At 36.9% G+C, this 20,912-nt stretch overlaps 1 protein-coding gene across 2 annotated transcripts in view; it reads right to left on the reverse strand.

Annotated features, from left to right (window-relative positions):
- Nucleotides 1-1,937: 1,937 nt before the first annotated feature.
- The window catches only part of LOC124159252 (carbonic anhydrase 7-like), a 51,374-nt gene continuing 32,399 nt past the window's right edge, over nucleotides 1,938-20,912 (reverse strand). Inside the window, exons 3-8 of one of the 2 annotated variants that reach the window (XM_046534946.1) lie at nucleotides 16,229-16,393; nucleotides 12,437-12,581; nucleotides 5,916-6,021; nucleotides 4,251-4,475; nucleotides 2,270-2,421; nucleotides 1,938-2,156 (exon numbers count right to left, since the gene is read on the reverse strand). In XM_046534946.1, coding sequence (XP_046390902.1) covers nucleotides 2,135-2,156; nucleotides 2,270-2,421; nucleotides 4,251-4,475; nucleotides 5,916-6,021; nucleotides 12,437-12,581; nucleotides 16,229-16,393 — 815 coding nt within the window. In that variant the 3' untranslated portion in view covers nucleotides 1,938-2,134. Of the gene's footprint in view, nucleotides 2,422-4,250; nucleotides 4,476-5,915; nucleotides 6,022-12,436; nucleotides 12,582-16,228; nucleotides 16,394-20,912 lie in introns of both variants that reach the window. The other variant, XM_046534936.1, reaches the window with a different exon arrangement.

Here is a 20,912-nt window from a genome sequence, read left to right on the forward strand (position 1 = left end):
TTTGTTGGTTAAGGTGGGTTTGAATGAATGCAGGAAGTCATATCTTATCAATATTTTAAACACCCACAAATCCCTATCTTTTTTACAGTTCAATTCTTCATTTTGCCCTATGCTCTTCTATCTTTCTTGACTGGAGTGTATTATGTGCGTATAGATCTTCTTTTTCTGGTCACTAAACATCCTCTCTATTGACCATTATTTATCCCTCGAGTATTGGTTTGTAACACCATCAAAATCATCATCTCCCTCATGCCAGCTGGCAATCCAATATTATTCCTTCCTCATCTACTTTGTCTGGCCTTTTCTATCACAATTATTCTTCCTTTTTGATTTTTTCTCTTATGTACTTCTTATCCGCTTTCAAATCTGTATGTAATGCCAGTGACCTATCTTTCCTTCTTTCTTAGGAGTGTGCTTTACCTATTGATCCTGTGATGTTTGCCATCCTTTTCCTTACAAAGGCAAACTCATAATAAGCTCTCTCCTTGAGCAAAAATTAAAAAATGCTGGATCTATATCATGATCCAATATTAACAACCTTTGCATATTTTCATTTTCCTACAATCTTCCTGCAGTTAAACACCTTACAGGTGTGACTGTGATCTATTCGTGGGGATATGTTTTATGTTTTTAACAATAAAATTACTTCAAATGTTATTTTCTCCATTTGTACTCCATTTCCTTAATGCATGGCTAGTTGTGAGCTAACTTTCCTGATAGTTAGCCTATAAACACCTGGTCAGTAGTTAAGCCAAATTAATTTTCTGCCCTCCAACAGTGATCCATTTCTAGTTCTAAGCTTGAATTTAATGCTTAATTGTGTTCATTCAATGAGGGAAAATAGTATAAAAAATTTCCATTTCCCACAAAGCAATTACACTACCACTCCTGACTGTCCATTTGCCTGTATGTATTGTTGAGTTGTTTACTCTCACAATAACGTGGAAATGTTTTGAATGAATTGGGTGGGGAAGAGAGAATTCCTTTCATGTTCTACCAAATGTGTGGTAGATGAAAATGTGGATGAATGAATGGCTTCAATTGACTTTGAGCAATTATATTTCAACTGTTCACCTTGAGTATCTCTAGGGTGGATTACTCATCTATTTTTTTGGATCTCCAATATCATACTATTTTCACTCCTCACAGGAGAAAAATTGTTTAGATTATTGAATTATTTTCGTGATTTTGTTATTCAGGCAAAAATTCTTTCTTCTCTTCCTCCATTATGGATATGAGCATATTTCGTTTTGCCTTCAATAATTGTAATCAGTTCATGCATAAATTGATTACGGTGCCTCAGTCTTATAATAAGCTGGATTACTTAATTATTCTCTCCTTTCATGAAAGAGTTTCTGTTGTTACGCTAACCAACAAGCTCCATATTTGATAATAATTCTTTTTTTGAAATTGTGTGTTAAATGTGTCAGATTTAATAGTGAAAGTATGTGGATAAGTTGAAATGCTGAGGATTTGGTTAGGTTGGTGGTTAAACTATCAATTCTGAAAGGTGTGACATGGAATCTTGAACTTTTCATTGGACTTAAAATTTTCTTCTAGGACAACTACAAGAACGTAGAAGAACCTGAAGAGAGAAGAAGTACCTGACTATGTATTTCTATGGATTTGATATTTTACTATTTCCTGTATTTTATTAAGATGAGATAAAATGAGGTAGCTAGGATTCAAACCAAGTTACCTGTGATGGGCTGTACCCTTGAATGAAGCCTTATCCAGTTGATACAGAGTGATATTTTTCAACAATATTAATTTTTGGGTGGCTACCTCTATTTTTATCTTACCCTCTTCCATAGGCCCATTGTTATCGCTTCCTGGTTTCTCTGCTCTCCGTCTTTTGATTTTGTGCCTCTTTCCAATAAGAATACTTTTTTGTCCAATGGAAGTGTAACAAGATAATTGAAAAGTCATAGAAAGTATTGGTTTGATATAAATATAACGTATAATAAGTTATGCACATAGTAACAAAATATAAAATTTCAGTCCAAAGTAACTGGTTGATGCCAAATAATGCTTGCAAACTGAGTCAAGTCTTCTTATTCCCACCTCAGTTTACTCTCTCAAAGAAAATCGGTGTGGTAGTTTCACTAAGAAAAATGATTTCGCATTGCTGCTTTTAAAAGAGTGGAGGAAAGTATCTGTAAAAAAATGGATGACTGATATTTACATCAAGAATGAGCACGGAATACAGCTCAAAGAAACTCATCTTAGGGTATTTAGAATAAGGTGAAAAATGGAAATGAATAAGTACATAAATAGTGAGGTGGGTTCAAGTGGATAAGATTCGCTAAGTGCTTCAGAGACTAGATGTTCCCCGGGGCCAAGGTTGAAATGTATCGTACGGTCACCAAGTGGCTGAGTTGGTCGGTGATTTTGATCTATCAGCTTCCGGAACTTCTCCACCTTGAAAAAGTGAGGAAAAAAATTACTAGCCCGCTAGCATTTCCATTTAATTTGAATTATCTACTTAGCAAAGGAATGAAAGCTGTAAAACCTGCAGCCCCGATGTTAGTGAATACTTGCATTCATCATACTTAATTAGAGGAGAAGATCATATTATTCCACTATTTTTCACAAGTCATAGGTTCATACTACTTCATACAGAAGCATTCAAACATTTTAATTTGTCATTGCTAGTTTCAATTTTAAATTATTCGCCTGGAAAGGTTGAAAAAAAGATGCATAATTTGAAACTCTTTGCTACTTTTTCTTTCAAATCTGAAACTGCTAAAATCTTTCAGGGTGAGTTATCTTGAATGATGCACATTTTGATAAATACAATGGATGTGTATTTTAAATATTTATGCCAAGGTTAAGGCTACATCGGTTGGAACCTTAATATGGTTAAAGTTGGATAATTGGTCCGGCCAAAAATACTATGTTGTATAAAATGTTTTCATGCTTCTATATTCTTTTTTATCACTTGAGAGAAATGATTGAATGCAGGAAATGTAAGCCTTCCACCCATTTGGTTTTGCAACTTTTTGTTTTATGATTACGCTACAGGGTAGGTCCTTGGTATCCGTCTGTGTTGTGAACAGCAAATAGCATATATTAACTTGGTATAGCGAGCACTGTGCTGGAGTGAACTCCTCACATTTTGCCCTGAATACCATTTTATAATATCAGCAGTGGAAATCATATTTAACTGCTCACAACATCCCATCAATTATTCAATGATGGGAAGCTATCTATTCAAAAGAGGCGGCCTGTGGAAAAAGTTGGGAATATTAATTTTAAGTATGAATCACTAGGAGAATGATCAACTTGTGGCTAAAATTTGACTTCTGCATATTTTTTCTCCACTAAAACTATCAAATCCTGTATGATTTCCATTTGCATCAGAACATTAAGTGGTGCAAAAGTAGATTAATTGCATTAAAAATTTCACTTGGTTGAAGGTAGTCCACATTTATTGAACCCTGTGTTTAAATAATACCTATATCAGAAATGATTTAAAGGGCCTTTATCAAATTAATGGCAATTACATGAGCATACTCAATATTTAGCTATATCAAATTGCCTGTAATCATACTCTCATCTTCACTATAAAAAGAAGTTCCTCCACAAGCAAAACAATATTTTTTATCATCCTAAAATGAATTTGCTCATTTTTATTATGGATTTGGGAAAATTTTCCATAATCGGAATTAACACATCACTATACATATTCTGAACCATGAATCCAATAATCAGCCTTAATTTTATTCTTTTCCCTTAAGTAACCTTGGTGGCTGCATAAAATTACCTCAATAGTGAACATAATAATATTTATAACTTATTGAGGTCAACTTTTGCCATGAATTTTGGCCTACATCATGACTTTTTAATGACTCAATAAATATGTTACGCAGTTGCCTGCCTTGTCTGCTATCCCAGAGTCTCAGATTCGAGTCCTGCAGGAGTCTTTTTCAATTCAGGCTTTTTGTAACCTTTTGGTGTTTTCCCCCAAGAGAAACTTGGAAATAAACCTCGGGATTAGATGAACTACCAGGATTGTTCAGGAAAGAAAAAAATCTTAAGAGACAGAAGACGTACAATGAAAGATTATGGTACGGAAATGTTGGCAGCTATTTTTCTGATGCAATGGAATACCAATTCTGCTAAACTTTGCTAGTGTTATGGAAAGAACATCACCAAATCATTACTCATGTTTCATATTCATATTATTTCATCCATGTTCGTTTCAAAGTGACTTTAAATTTTTTTTAACATTCTCAAAATTTACTCACCTGAGCATGAGAGAGAGGTATAGGATCAATGAAATCAATCCAAATGACAATTTCATTACAGGGTGGTGTTGTCAAAGACCCATGATAAGTGAAGTAATGGATTCGATCATGTGATAGCATGGAGTCCAAGGATGGGGCTGAGGTGGTTATCCTGCTACCATTCGACTCCATTTTGTGTAGCACATTGATTAGATGCTTGTAAGAGTGATTTGGAAATGCAACAATCTGAAAAGAAAGTGTCAGTAATAATTAAAATATGTTTCTTGTGTAATCAAACTCTGAAATGCATACAGGTGAGATTTCTGATGCATGAAACACCTTCTTTAGTTTGAAGCTCAAATGCCTAATCTTTCCTCAAAAATTATGACTGAAAATTAGAGCCACATAGATGCTCTTGTGTGTGCATTAACTTACTTAAATTATGTGTCATCCTCAGGTATCTAAGTGTATTAACATCGCAGCCAGGAGCTATGATTTACATCAAAATGATATTCTCCTCATTGAAAGAACATGAAAGAACCACCAAATGTGTTTGAATGTAAGGCTAGAATCATCATAACAGTAAAGTACCGTACTCTTTTAAACATATACATCGTTCTTGACTTGAACAAAGAGAATGCAGCAAACTATGAAGTCATCAAAACTAGATTGGTAAGGGCTTTTCCATCATTAAACCATATATTACGTCATTATTGACTGTGACATGTCAAATAGATGTGTTAAATAATTCAAATTAGGACATCATAATTAGAAGTATTATTATGATAATAAATATAAAAGTTTTGTAGTGGATAAGTCGGTAGGTAAGTGATCATATTCTATATTCCTTTTTATTTAACAAGAATTTCTTATTCATACAAGATAGATTTACATTTTCTGTGCGCTCATAATCTGAAGAAAACTTTAAGTAAACTTGCTAATTATTTTTTGGGTTAATGCTCTGTCGTCTCATTTTTGGTGGATGCGCCAGTTTCAGGCACGTTCCAGCTCCCATCTTTGGGTATTGTTTTGGATCTGAAGATAGGAGCTGGAATGCACCTGAAACTGTCGTCCATCAAAAATGAGCCCATGTGGCATTAACCCGAAAAACAATTATCAATTTAATCACTGCAGAAGTCTCCGTAACAATTCTATCTATTGCAGAAAAGTTTCATGGGTTTTCCACCGGTTGATGTTTTCCACGTTTCCCGACGTATTGAGCAGCGACTTGCTGTTCATCCTCAGGGGATCTTCAGAAGATGAATAGCAGGTCGCCGCTCAAAACATCGGGAGACATGGAAAACCTGAGAAACTTTTCTGCACCTGATATGCCGGGAAAACCTAAGATCATACAACAATTCTATCTAAGATTGTGTTGCCTTGAATCAGATTTACATATGTCACAATTTAATCTTTATTAACTGTCTAGATAAAAGTATCAGTATTTTCTGAGATGGAGTGGGATTTGGAATATTCATCCCACCTATTGTAATTAGAGATGAGAGGGAGAATTAAGGATTTGATTGAATTCTTAATTTTACCCATCACTATTTAATTTCAATGGTTATGTTTCACAGCTATGTCATCAATAGCTTAAATCATTGTGCAGTATTTAAAATATAATTTAAGCATAGAATTTCAGTCATATATAGTTTTCAGTACATATGATGTCTAATATAAGCTTACCTCATAGAAGAAGGCTAGAACTGTCAGTCCATCATGATGGTCAAGTGCTTTTTTGTATGAGCCGTAGCTTTCTTTCCAGAATACCATGTGTAATTCCATTGGAAAACTGAATTATTAGGAACAATATAAGAGTTAATTTTTGCTAAGAATACATACATACTTCCCTCACTATAAAAACTTAGAAATATGCCAGTTTATAGTTAGTTGTATCCATACTCCCAAAATATATTTTGACAATATCATCACATGTACTCATTTCCTTCACTTAAACTCTGGATAGACTTGATTCTTTTATAAATCAATCTCAGCCAAAATTCTGTCCCACATTTTCCTATGAAAGCTTCTTGACTCCTGTTCTTATAATATTCCAAATCAGTAATTGAATATAGTGTTGAATAAATGCAAAGATGAGTGGGTGTAACTCATATGGCTTACATACAAACTGGAGTGTCACTTATTAGGCAAGTTTAATTTCTTGTGAGTGTTGGGTCAAGTAGCCATAATGTGGAAAATAGTCACATGAAACTCCTACTTTAGAGTCAGTACTTATTCAGGGAGGAGGAATGTTAGAAGTTTTCCTATTTATTGCATCTAATATCTATTTCAGAAAAAAATATTTAATGAAATAGAAACATATCTAATAACTCTTTTAGCTTTTATATCTCAAGTGCAAGGGCAAATGTCTTTTTTTTTAGGGATGGCACCCAACTCATGATTGCTGCATAAAAATTAATCTGCTGATTTTAAAATTTGATATTCATCAGCATTAAGCATATTTACTCTAAATAATACTACTTTCAATTAATTATACATAATGATAGAAAATGAAAAACCTGAAATGCTCATGTATGACAATTAGAAAAAAATCAATGCTGGATCCAGACATTATTTATTTTTTATTTTAGTCTTTAAAAATGTATTCTCATACCATTGACTACCGCACATATTGGCCATTTTACATTGGGGTGTCCAACAAATTTAACAATTACACATACACGAACAACCACACCCTGGATAGGGGAAACCCAACCCAGGTGGGACCCGAACCCACTACCTCTTTTTTGGCAGGCGAGGACTTTACCCGGTCGCCACTGAGGCTTGCAAATTTAACCCTGGATGAACAAGTTTTTGAAAATGTATATTATACAAGTCAAAGTGAGTTGTAGATGATAAAGGTGAAGATTTTTAGGTTCTATTGGTGACATTTTTTTTGTTTCCTGAGGAGGAAACTTGTAGAAGTGACGAAGTAGAGGTGCATGGAGCTAGTACATAGAGGAGAGTGGGTGTTGAAACCTGTGACAGCGGGAGGTATATAAATTACTCTAGGGATGGGAAGGAAAAGGGTAGGGTTTCATGGATAGAGTGAGGAATAAATGGCTGAAAGGAATAATGGAAATAAAAAGTGGGAAGGGTGAATTGGTTCACTCAATGCAAACCTAAAATTACCGGTAGAGTACCTATGATAATAAAAATCTGTTCCCTAATGCATATTGATCTTGGATTTAAATATGTTAGTGATGTTTTGGTTAAATTATCAGCCTCAGGGAAATATTTATTTCCTGCACTGTGGGGGAGGAGAAATGTCAACTTCCCATTGATTCTCACTGATAAAATCACGCAAAAGGATAATTCTGTTTCAATTTTGGTTTTAAATAGGCTCATTCAATCATACCCAACCCAATTCAACCCAAAGATGGATTTAACGCAGCCCTTGATTTCACCATCTCCTTGGACTATTTCCTCCTGGTGTCCTTATTAACCTGCCTAAAGTTCTTTCCTCTCGGCCTTCTCAGTGGACTTCTTTTTCTATTTTCCCTACATTATATTTTTGTCGCAAGTAATCTAGCGCTAATACTTACAATATTTATTAGAAAAGTCATCAAATACCAATGAGGAGAAAATGTAATGGCAAACGCAGTGCATATTTATGACGTAAATTACAATGGTGTCAATGTGAAGTGCGTCAGAGGAAATTGGTGAAAAGAGCAGTAGAAAATCATTCTTCGGAGTGATGTAAACGAGGATAGATTATTTTGAAATTGCGTGGCTGACTACGGAATATACCACCATCCCTTTTTATTGAGGCCGCGGGAGAATAGGCTTAATCCAATCGCTTTCGCCGACCGCGAGCTATCCTTCTTTCTCTTTCTCTCTCGCGCTCCCCCCACCCGTAATCACTTTCTCTCGCCTCTCCGTCTGTCGCTGTTTCCCGTTATATCCGGATTGCAGGCATTGCGTCCCTGGCGTAATGGTAGTAATGGAGACGGACGCTTTACATTGACCTCACCTTACTCAGGCGCCGATGTGGTCAACAGGGTTTTGCGAGTGGCCCGTCTGACCCTCCTGTTAACCCAGGCGGTCGTTCACTTCAGAACTCAATGTGAGTCATCTAGGTGGAAGGCTAATTCCCGACCCGGGATGCATCCAGTGGTACTGCAAAGTTCAACCATTTAATTCTCTGGTTCAATGGCCACAGTCGAGTGCCGTAAATAAGTGAAGCCAAGCGCAGATCTATTTCATCTACGTTAGAGTGGTTTTCGCAATGATTTACTGCAATCATCGTGCTTCACGGCGATTCATTTTACTATTACTCGTGTTGTATTGGGAAAATCAATAAATCTTACTATTTTTTCCCTTAACTAGGCAATGTAGTCCTACAAAAGGCGGCACCGGGTAGATTCTGTAACGCGTTTCTCGGTCCCCAAGTTGCTGCGCCAGGGCTGTCGCTGTAGCCGTGCCAATACCTATTAAAATATTTAATATCGGCCGTGCGAAAGATTTATCATTACATGCCTCGTTTGGTGCTTCAGGTGTATCGGTTTCATGCATGGGGTTTCGTGTTTTGTCTTGGAAACTGCCGAATCCCTCTTAAATTAAGAATTTCACCTCATACGATTACTCAAATTTGAAAACTTCCGATGACCGTCTCTCAGGGTCGCACAGTGACATCGATGTTTTCGGCTCTTCCGTTAATTTTTTCGCTGTGCGCCCGGAGAGTATGCATTCCTCTCGACGAAACAGGGGTTTGAGAGAAACTTCCTAGGAACATTGAATAAATGAAGCGCTGGGAACGTAATTTTTCGTGGCTGACTATTATAACAGATATGATAATACGTGACGCTTAAGACTGTGTAAATTTTGAAAATGATGCAGGATATCATTATTGTGAATACGCAGGCTGCTCAAGTTTTGCTACTCGCTGGTTTAAAATTTGGGTGCAGCTTATATATCTTAAAAATGACGCATTTGAAAAAAGCCAAACAATCAGATTCACACAGGCGCCAGCTAAACTCGCCTAAGCCGCGGGGAAAGAAGAAAATAACGCTGATAAAGAATAAAATTGAAGCAAAAATTATTAAAAATTAAAACTGGCGCACAATATATATTGAAGGGTGTCGGTGCAGGTCTATAGAGAGTGGATGTAGACGAACAGGAGGGGAAAAAGTAGCAGTGTGTGGTAGGCATATCTATAAAATTGGGGAAGGCTTTCGAAGAGAAAATAGTATGAAGAATTTTGTGAAAAAGATTCAATCCTATATAATAAACCGTAAGGCGACAATTGCGATATTAACATAATGTAAAAAATACACGTTTGCAACGTATATTTAAGGAAAGGTTTTTTAAATTGCCTTTGCTATAAATTTTGTTGACTAAAACTGTTGACACCAATGAATACAGCGTTTATTTCTACATTAGAATACATTGTTAACTTGTGGATAGCACAATATTAGTTTTCATGCTGTTATTGGCAACATCGCGGTCTCGGCCTTACAGAGATTAAAATGGGAAACGAATCTCCATAAGAGCCCATACTCTGAACTTAATGTGGAACGCAGTACAATATAACTCGCGGCGCCATCCGAGTGGCTGTTAACAATGCTCAACAATAACTAAACAAGAAAAGACCCACTGATCGTTCCGAGGTTGTTTGTTTTACACTAACAAAGAAAGCCCCTCCAGTGTCACCACCAGATCTCGTTCACATTTTGCTAGGCGATAGGAAATGGATACCGAGGGGTAGTTTTTGTTTCAGCAGTCAAAGCTCAATAGTTTTCGCGATATTTGCAACGGAAATTAACTGAAAATGCCTAAATTCATGTAACCCGCAGCACAACGATGGGCCCTTATACTCAGTAGCTAGAATAAAGAATACAGACGGTGTATTTTTGTGCTCTGAGCTGCAAAAATTTAGGGATTTCCTGTTAATTTCCGTCGCAAATATCTCGAAAAGTATTGACTTTTGGCGGCTGAAATAAAAACTACACCTCATTGGTATCCATTTCCTATCACCCAGCAAAATTTGAGCGAGATCTGTCGGTGACGCTTGAGGGACTTCCCTTGTATGACGGGTTGCAAATGAAAGGAATCATATTTAATTCGCGCGTCAACTTCTTTGCCAGTTTGAGGCCCCCCACCCATAAAAAAACCGGATGCGGCTTATAATCGCAAGAATATGGTAGGTGACACGAGGAAACTCCTGAGTCATCCGCAATCTGATTATATAGCATTGATAAGTATGTCCTTACTTGGGGCCAATGATCGTTTTGAACAAGTAGCCCTGGAAATATTCAATGCTGACCGCATCGGAGATATGATAACCAGCTTAAGGTGGAGCAACAACCTGACGACAGGGAGAGACCTCCCCTGTCTCGTTTGAAACATCTCACGCCGTTCCAAACAGGAGATGTTTTTCCTTTTTCAACCGAAGCACCTTTGTTATGTTCGGAAAAGTCAAACGGCACGTGCGCGGATGTCCTCATGAGTGAGGAAGAAGTCGGAAAAATGGAACACCGCGGAGGGAGACAGGCTCCTCAGTGAATGGACTTAATTACGACCGCTAGCTGTCAGGAAATGAAAAACAGTCGTGACCTCCACTTGTCTCTCATCAATGTTCCTCATTTGAGAGGAGATCGGGCTCTTCCACAAGCTCAGCTGACTATTGATAGTTTTGTAAAGACCGTTTCCCCAATAAATAACGCTGTACAGATTAAAAGAGAGTGAAATTGTGTGGATTTAACGTATTCCTATCGTTCCTATAAGTCGGATAGACGTTTTGTACTTGCATTTACATGCATAGCTTGTGATTGGGGTCTTCTTTCCACGTAAAATATTCGATAATCATTGTGGGAGGATGTAAGGCATACACAAAAAGTCACTCGTGTGCAGTGCGGTTCAAGATACGCCGATACGACGAAACTTGCCCCCGCAGTTATATTGCAACAAGCAAATATTTGTCAATAGTTTCTAAGTTAATCAGCTGTGAATATATACTTCCTTTTTATTAACCACTTTTAAAAATCTTTTTTCTCTAATTTTCTTTAATTTGCACACCTTGATAGGATTATTTATCCATTTCATTATATTTCCAAATTGTATGTGCATTTAAAAAGCGCATCTTCATCCGCATTAATTTGTTTAAAGGACAACGTTCAACGAACGATCGTATTTTAACTAGTCGGATTTGATACGGTACCTTTTCTCCAGTAAGTACCTAGAGAAAAAGAGATTAGCTTTTCTTATACCTTTCAGTTTTCATACATTTTCCCGGGAATAATATTAATTCATTCCCATATTTTACGGCATTTTTCCAATTGCTACAAGCCAAGAGCTACATTATCCATTGAACCATTATTATTTACATACAGTAAATATTCATATTTGAAAAATCCTGTTTTCCGGCATAACACTTCCTATTGGTGGGAAGTTGCTAACTGAGCCACCTCTGACCGTCGAAGATATCGTATTTATAACCATGATAAGTTTTATTTTTCTCTAAATTCATTTGTTTTAAGGTAATGATTCTTGAGGATTAAAATCGGTTGAAAACAATGCTCTCTCAGTTATGACCACCTGGGCATAGTCATAAGCATGCTATCATATGAAATAACTCCGTGCGGAGAGTCTTGTTTTTGCAATACGAAGTCTGCAATACTTTGTAATAACAGCGCTTGCTTCCCTTATTCATTCCAATACCTGGCGCAATCCAATCCCTTGTTATTGGTGTGTTTCTATGAGCTAGCTACGAGTAGTGCGACCTTGTGAGGCATCTAAATTGCGCCTGAAATAGCTTATAAACTCTTTTCTATGCTAGGCAAAAGAAAAAATATTGAGAAAAATCTCACTTTCTCGGTTCCCTCATTAAGCGCCACAAGCCACAAACTAAAATAACCATGGGTTTCCGATAAATTATAATACTTCTGATGCTGATAAAATTCAACCGTGTTTCATTTAGTAGATAAATTGTTAGCGGACCGTTGTCATTAGTGGCCTGAGGCCCGTGAAAAATTTGATAACTATGTTTACGCTGCAACAAAGGAGTTCTTTTTTCTCAAAGCTGTCGCATTTTCCATTAGGGATTGCGGTAGAATCCGTCCAGTTTCATTGATACAGGCACATTCTGCTCGAACTCGGTAGGTATAATTTTTTTATTCTCACACTAGATAAACTCTTACCGTAGGAGAATCATCCATCCTGCCTCCAATTCTTGAGCTGATTGTCAATGTTACCAACCGCAGGCTTACCTTTGGTTGTTAATGCTGTCCTCGCTGCCCATGGAATCGTTGGAACCCCAATGGAAATGCAGCTGCGTGAAGACGTATTTCCCCTTCAGGGGTCCTCCGCTCACTTTGATACGGGATGAATCCTCCTCCGAGAGCGACAGCATCACTACCAAAGAAAATTCTCCGTTAAAAGCGGCGATCTGTGATTCTCGCCTCCAGTGAACATTAGTTACCAAAGTCCAGTCCTTATTTACCATTAGTTATCAATTCTTTTAAATATGGATAGAATTTGAATGAACACTATATTAGTATACTAAATCTATTTTATTCTTCTGGTTAGCTATTTGGTCCCCGTTTGAAAAAATCTGATTTGGCGTATGCAATAATCCGTTAAATTTAAAAAAATATTTTAATATTGTGATTTTTAATATTTAAATGTTTAAAACCATTCCTTGGACCGCGTTGAAGTTATAAGCCGGTTGAAGTCGAGGCAAAGTGTAAAATTGGCAAAAAGAAGTTACCTGATTGGCATTAAAAACGTCGCTATCTTATGAAATCCAAAAATTGCATTTATTCTGAGCTATTTCTGCTCATAATTGATTATTATTTAAATTGAATATTTAAATTTTCATATAACATGCAGGAAAGTGAAAAACCTTCCCATGAAAATTTGTTCTCAAACCAAGTCCATTTCTTCTTAAGTCTTTATCCTTTGAGATCACGCTGTATGGACCGTTGTTCTCCATTTTATGAATTTCATCCCCGCAAACATTTGGTTGCTTCCAGAGATCACGCATGTTTTTCGATATCGGTTTCTTCAGGTTCAATACCTATGAGGAATTGGGGGCCAGAAATTCAATTTCCATCTGCGAGAGCAGTAATGCCGTAGCCCAATTCCCACATTTCTGTTCGATTGAAAAACGGTGAGAAACGGCGCGAAGGAGATGTAGACATCTTCTTAAATGCGGGCTACATTCGTACCGATGGAAGCGGTTTTATGCGGTTAAAGATACCTTGCCCTTGGGTTTGGAGTGAAAGCGGACAGTGAGTGAATGGAAGTGCCGCTTTTTCCTGTGTGAGTGAACTGAATCAAGGAAAAAAGGATGTTTCGCTCGATCCGCAAAGATAGTTTGAAGTCAAAAAAATTAATAAGTATCCCATGAGGTATGCTTTAGAAAAATAGATCGAACGATGCAATCATTGAATGTTCTCAATCATTTATCAAGTAATTTTAGTCTCTTTGTGTCACTGAAATTTAATTGTAAAATATGAATCGTATGTTAATCTGTTGGATTTCCGGGAAGTACCAAACTTTAATTCTTCATTCGGGTTAGATAGTATAAAATTAAGTATTTTTGCTCAAAATATCTTTTCGTTTACGTCTTTATAGTGTTTTTACGCGGTAGCTGATCCAGTTATGATAAAAAATTGCCGAAGAAAGCAGATAAGGAGATTTATACCGGTGAACAGTCGAGGCTTGAATTGAAAACTTAATTAATTTGGCATTAGTGATTTATACAGAACACATTGGCGTTTCATCATAAATTTGAAATCGTATTCAGCTCGGAACATCTCCAATGTAGCGTCGCGCGTACTTGTAGCTGGAAGGATCCCTGAGTTTCATCGGCCACATCTCCGCCTTCAAGGCCCTCCTATTAGCGGGTGACAGTTGTCACCGCCTTGTACCGGTGACAATTAGGTATTCTCCACTCGCCATTACCTCGTCTTTAATTAGCAATCAAATTATAGTTTGAGGTCCATTATTCTTTTTGAATCTCCTCGCCAATGAATCCCAAGGAGTTGCGCGTCGTTATGTTGTGTGAGAGATGAAGTAATAGCCGTGAAGTTCATCGATGGGCAGTTTTATCCGAGGTAATCTCATCTTCGAATAGCCTTTTGGCTATTTAGCCATTCAATCCCGTCAATATTGGCTGCAAATGTACCATGGAACGCACTACCTTGAAAACGTTGGAGCCGCGAATTTTCCTCTCTATCGAGAGAGAGAGAGCCAAAGCTTACCACATATCTTTAAGGATGGAAATTATTACGTCCGTCCACCTTCAAAATTTTTGCTAGCGATCTCCTGTTGATACTCAACACGAACTATTGATATATTTGAAAAGAAAAGGTATTAAAATGAAATGAATGCATGGATTTGATGATAAATTATAATTTCGTTATATAGCTCTCATATAATGAGAGGCGAATCAACGCAGTTCTAAAAACTTCGAGAAAATACCTTATAGAGACGCCTGAAATAAATAATATCAATTTGGTATTTTCTTTGAGGACGACGTGAAACAGAAGAACTTTTATCAACTCACATTGATCATCCTCAATCCGAATTTCCCACCTAGTGTATCTACAACAGTCAAATTATAAAATTCAAGCGTAGGTCAAGGTTTTCAAAGATACATTTATGAACATATCCACGTTATTTCATCTTGGTATTTCTATGAATCAATGAGATTTTACGATTTTATGAATATTTTAGATTTTCTAGCTTAATAAGTAAACTCATTAAAGTAATTTGGTGATTAGGAGCAATATAAAAGAAATAAAAGCTAACACAGCAATAGGCTTGAGGTTTCATTGGCATCAACTGATACGTAGATTTTTTTAAGAAAAGAACCAGAAGTGGGTTTATGTACTCACGTTATTTATAATTAGGATTGATACAGTACAAGAGAAGTAATACATACGCAAAACAATATTGAAAGGTACTTGTTCGAGACCAAAATTAAAATTGGTAACCAAAATAGGCGTTATATAGGCACTACAGTAACAGATATTCATTCCTGTAAATAAAATTCCGTATCCTCCTAAAAGCGTCTTCCTTGTTCTGGACATTATTTATTGCGTCTTCGCCTTGCGCGATTGATTTAGATTATAAAATAAGGAAGCCTCAACAAAAGAACTTCATCATAAATTCACGGAAATTTCAAGGCTCTGAAAATTCAAGTACAATTCCCAGTTTTAAAGGACCAGTGGATAAGCTGCAAGCATATCAGCTGAATGCATTTAATGTTTTACCGAGGACAACTATAGATCTCCACGCAAGGGGGCGATTTTGATATTTCATACTACCTCCAAAAAATGAAAATTTAAGATCTTCTCGACGTCGTCGAAAGGTCTTCAAAAGTGCCATTTTAAGAATAGGTTGAGAGCATCGGATGCAGCGTTGGCTTTCGGACTTTATTTTTATTGTTACCAGAAGCTTCTAGATTCCAAGGAAACTCCTGGAACTGGATATTGAACCATCTTCAGCCTGCTGAGTGTCTCTTTGCTTTGATATTACGCAGAGTAGTTTCATGCTGACACTCCTCCACCCTCTTTCAATGTCGTCGATGTAAGTGACAATTTCGCCGATTCACCCATTCATGTTTATTACTGCAATATTTCCTGTGCTAACTCATATATATGATTGTACTGCAGCCTTATCTTCAAATTACTGACCTAAAATTCCTGTGCGGCAAGCCTTTTCTAAAATTGGGTCAATTGAAGGGATCTCATACTTATAGTATATCCCATAAAGGTTTTCTACTTCATCCTAAGCATTGTCCTATTGCGTAATGAATAGTTAGGTTATTAGTCGTCACTGACATTAATCGTTTACTTTTATCTAAAACCAATAACACCATCCTCCCTATTACAGAACCTCTCCATGGCGATCCTTTGGAACCTCGTTGCTTTTTTCCGCCGAATATGATGACGGTAGAGGTCTAACTAGTGCATTTGCTTTTGGTGTGGTACAGCGTGCTGGTCCATCCACTGGACGTAATAAGTCGATCATTCAACCCTGTTCAATCTTACCTGTGTGGCCGTTGTTGACGATGGTGACATCATTTAGCTCCTCTTGGAATCCGTGGAAACGAAGGGATGGGAATTTGACCTGCAGGACGTCGTGCTGGTCAATGTTGATCGGCGACTGGAACTTCCCAGAGCATGTTTTGTAATATTTTCCCCAGTTGTCAGGACCTGCAGGAGAGAAATGAGACTCTTATTTAGGAAAATGCAGATGTTTTCTGTAAACTATCGCACTTCGGGTCTTGAGGTTTTTTCCAATCTTTTGATTACTTAAATTTCATTCACTGCTGACCTCGCGAAAAATATACATATCATGATGATGGGAAGTGAAACGACCTTCTTTGAAATAATACATTGGAATTTTCCCTTGAATCAGGTTGTTATTTTATGGATGGACATTCTTGAGTTTTTACCGGATTTGAGTTCGTCCCAACCCGACAAAAACACTGGGTAAAATATCATCCGCCGTTAAAACGCTATCATGTAGCTATTATTTCCTCCTCGTTCAACAAAATCGTTAATTGGTAATTTTGAACATTTTTTCTCCATATTTCACTGGTTTTTGATTCGAGGAAGCTCATTTACTCGTCCATTATTACGTATACTATGCAACTTCACACCTTATTGGAATTCATATTCTTAGAAAATACGTGGCATGTATTTCTTCGATGTCCATGAAAATATATGACAACATGTGATATGTGTTGACGGTTTAAGACGAATTACAACATAAAATATAGGGGTGAAATTTTTCTATAACCGATGCCAATCGTCGCTAATGCCTTTTGATTCCACATTTTTTACTGAAAGCATATTTTTTGGGGAACATTTTTTTAGCTGCACGATAAAAGTTACTTTTTTACAAATACATGTCGAAGTCAATTTTCTCACAAGCTGGCGTCATGGCCTTAACTTTGATTCTCCACAACTGCTGAAGTAGCACCCTCAGGTAGTAGCGAAGGTAGTCAGTGATGCGTATCGCATTATTTAATGGAAACAATGTATAAACGCCAACTTATCGTCCGTCTCGCTGTTTTTGCGCTCCGCTTTTCAGCTCAACTTCCATAGTTAGTTCACTCCCATACATGACTCATACTTCTTATGGTCTCATGCTACTTTATAAATGCATCTTTTTAACTGAATATTCCACTTAAATAGTGGTCATATTAATAGCAATTTAATGTCCAAAGGTATTTTAGGTAATTTTATATGCTTCATGTGGACATGGATATGGAAAAATAGGAGTATGAAAATGGCTGAGAAGTAATTCCCATGACCATTATGTCAGCCATTAGAAAGCTAAAGATAAAACTGATATTAATGCCTATTACGGCATTTTTTATTTTTCATCTCATTTAATTAGCTGAAAATGATGAAGTATAGATATAATACACTTAAATGCATATCCGATAACTTTCCCATGCAGCTGCAGAGCTTACTTGTTTGTGTTTGCATAAGTTTTCGATTAAAAACTGACATGAAGAGAAATAAAACTGATAACAATTTTTTTTACGGCTAGAGTAATGCAAAAGGAATTATTTGACCGTCAATACTCGATAATTGACTTACTTAGTCCCTTAATTGATTATATTACTAGTCTTCGTATGGGACAGTCGCGTCACCTACTTTAAAGTTTTTCCATCCGAATGTGTTGGTGGATGTAGTATTAACTTCAAATACTATGGACCCCGACTTCAGGAGCCTGAAAATAAGTTTTGAATTCGAGGCCGTAGAGGTCTTTAACCTCTAATGCGATGAATTTTTTTATTAATGCTCAAGGTTGCGTACAGTGGACATGTAGCGGTTTTGAGTTATCGAAGTAGAAATCGGTCAGTAGGCGCTTGGAGGACCTTGTTAACCACAACAGGAAATTTTGATCACATATTCATTAGTTTGCTGAAAGCATTTTGCGATAGTACATCGTGAATTATCATATCATCCTTACGCAATAGAAGATATAGAAAAGGCCAGAAATAAGCAAATAGAAAACTAAATGCTTAAACTATATCTTGCGTGGCCATGGCTTTTTCGACGCATTTTACATACTTATACAACGTTTGCGGCTGAAAAAAGCCAATAATTCTTTTCATTCTTAAATAAGCGTATCTTCTGCTGGTATATGAAAGCCATTCATTTTGTTGGCTACACCTCTGCGTTGGATTCGCTGTAGAGCACGTTGAACGAAATTTCAACCATTCAATTTACGTCAATTGCATCAATCAGGTGAAACTGATTACCTAATACAAAATTCGAGTACTAAAATCGCAAATTTATAGTTTTACACAAGAATTTCGTAGCTTAACATGTTAACAAGGAATTATTGAAAAACGAACAGCCAAAAAAAAAAAGATTCGCGGTAATTCAAATATCGACAAAACCCAGAGACTTAAAATATGTTTTTTCTTAAAATAAAGTTTATTTTTTGCATACCATTCCTATGGAAAAGTTTTTAGAATGGTAATTTATAATGATGGTTAGTTGAAATTAAACGAAAGAAGATTGCCAACAGAACAAACTTAATGGTGGATTAATATGAAGTTACATAAGATGGCAGCTCATGCAAGTGACTTGACTTATTTACGGCGTTAATAAGACTGAATAATGCTCTAGAATTAACAAAAAAAATATAATTTCCGACGGTTGGAAAATTATTTTTCTTCTTTGCTAAAAGATTCATCGATTTTTCGGTAACTGGCCTAGTTAGTTGTATAAAAATAACGTATTTATAACGTATAACGCTCGTAAAATATCAATTCAAATATTATTTGTATTTTTAAGTTGGTGAATTTTGTTTAAGATATTTACACATATTTTAAAAGATGTTGCTAGGTTAGAGGGGAATTCCTTTTTCCAAACCATCTTAGCTTAAAAATAACAAGTTGTATGAAATGCTCCTATGTTCCATGGCTATCTATATTTGAGAAGCTTCGGTGTATCAGAGCTATGGAAAAGGTGCTACTTTGGCCCTCTTTCCCAGCAGACAACGGACATAAATATTAGGTGTGGGTGTGTCTCTTTTTTGAATGAGAATTACTCGGTCATGGAACTCCGATGGCGCTTGAAATGAAATTTCAGAATGGCCACTTGTTCCGCATTATCCTTCATTTTTTATTCTATGGCATTGACCCAGTATACGTAAAACTCATTGCATATAATTTTATGAGTTCCCCACCAATCTTAACTTGGATGTTCAAAATAAAAGGGGATCTTCACATTGTTTGAGCTTGGCTAAATAAATTGATTTTTAACGCATTGATGTAGTTTACTTTGAGCCGGAATTATAATGCCTAGTCAGCGATAACCGGAACTTGGTACAGTCGTGACCATAATATTTTAGCATATTTGACAATTGAAGTAAAGCGAAGTTTTTCAGAATAAAGATTAGTTGAATTAGTGAATTAAACGGAAGAATTCGTTAACTGTGATTTTCATACTCAGCAAAATATTCATTAGACATTTTAAAACCGGCCGTCAAAAAAGCTAAAGTAGCAGTATGAGTCGATTTAGATTTTGGCGCTTAAAATTCGCATCGTGTATCGACATGATGCCTTCTCTAAATCATACCGCCTACTTACATGGCTCATTCTGGTGGATGATGTATTTTGAAGCACTAAGATAAACATATTGACTTGGGCGTCTCTAAAAAATGCATAACGTGTTTTCCAAGCCTTGTCCACACGTATTCAGCAAATTGCCTGTCAGACAAGAAAAGAGCGTCGTAATTTTCGAACAATTTTTTTTGTCATTCCATCTCTTAAGGAGATCACGGTCTCTTGAAGTTTTCAAAGCGACACGGTGTGGCGACGTGAAAAAAATAACAAGAAGGAAAGGGAGCGAGTTCGTTGGCACCTAAGCGTAACCATTTTATACGACTCGCAATTTAAAGGAAAAAGGCCGTCGAGGCGATCACAGAAGATTTTTTTTTTGTTTCATTTGAAAAGGGAGTGATATAATTTTACCGTTCTTTTACCGTCGCGGAAATTTTACGAAAAGTCGTGCGGCTTATGGAAGCGATCGTGTCCACCGAGGCGTGACTTCAAAAGTCTGCGGAGCAAGGCCATGTGGGTATACTCACTTCACTTCCTACCGGCTCGCTCGGCCGAAGGGCGGTGAAGGGGAGAGCGATATAATATATATCCGCTCAGCCTCCCTCCGGAGTGGTCGCTGGATCGAGCTCCCGCTTCGGCACGAGCGAGATTCCGAACCGGTTGTCAAGCGGGGCGAGCGAGCAGAGCTTAGCCGGGACCATGCCAGGAGAAGGAACCCAATGCGCGTGCGTGGGAGAGGGCTGAAGAAAGAGCGACAGAGCAAAATACGCATTACCATGTCGCGATATCTGATTATAGGGTGATGTTTGCCCCGTTATGAATGTATTCGCGGGTCATTATTTTTGCAACTGCCTAGTTTTATACTCCCAATTTTTGACACTCAAAGAATTATTACGATTTCGTATTTTGGAGTAAAAAGCTTTTTAAAGGCAACTAAAATTAATTTTAGCAGCCGCTCTCATTGTTTGATGTGGCCCAAAAGGTTCCGTTCATCCGCTCCGCAAATAAATTCACCTCACACTTGGATGTTCTTCAAATATTCACGTTAGTTGATTTTTTTAGCACTTCATCGAAGTTGGAATGCTTGTTATGGATTAAAGAATCGGCAGTGAAATACGAGCTTATTTATTTATTCATTCCCT

This window comes from Ischnura elegans, chromosome 1, assembly GCF_921293095.1.
Source record: "Ischnura elegans chromosome 1, ioIscEleg1.1, whole genome shotgun sequence".
Lineage (NCBI taxonomy): Eukaryota > Metazoa > Arthropoda > Insecta > Odonata > Coenagrionidae > Ischnura > Ischnura elegans.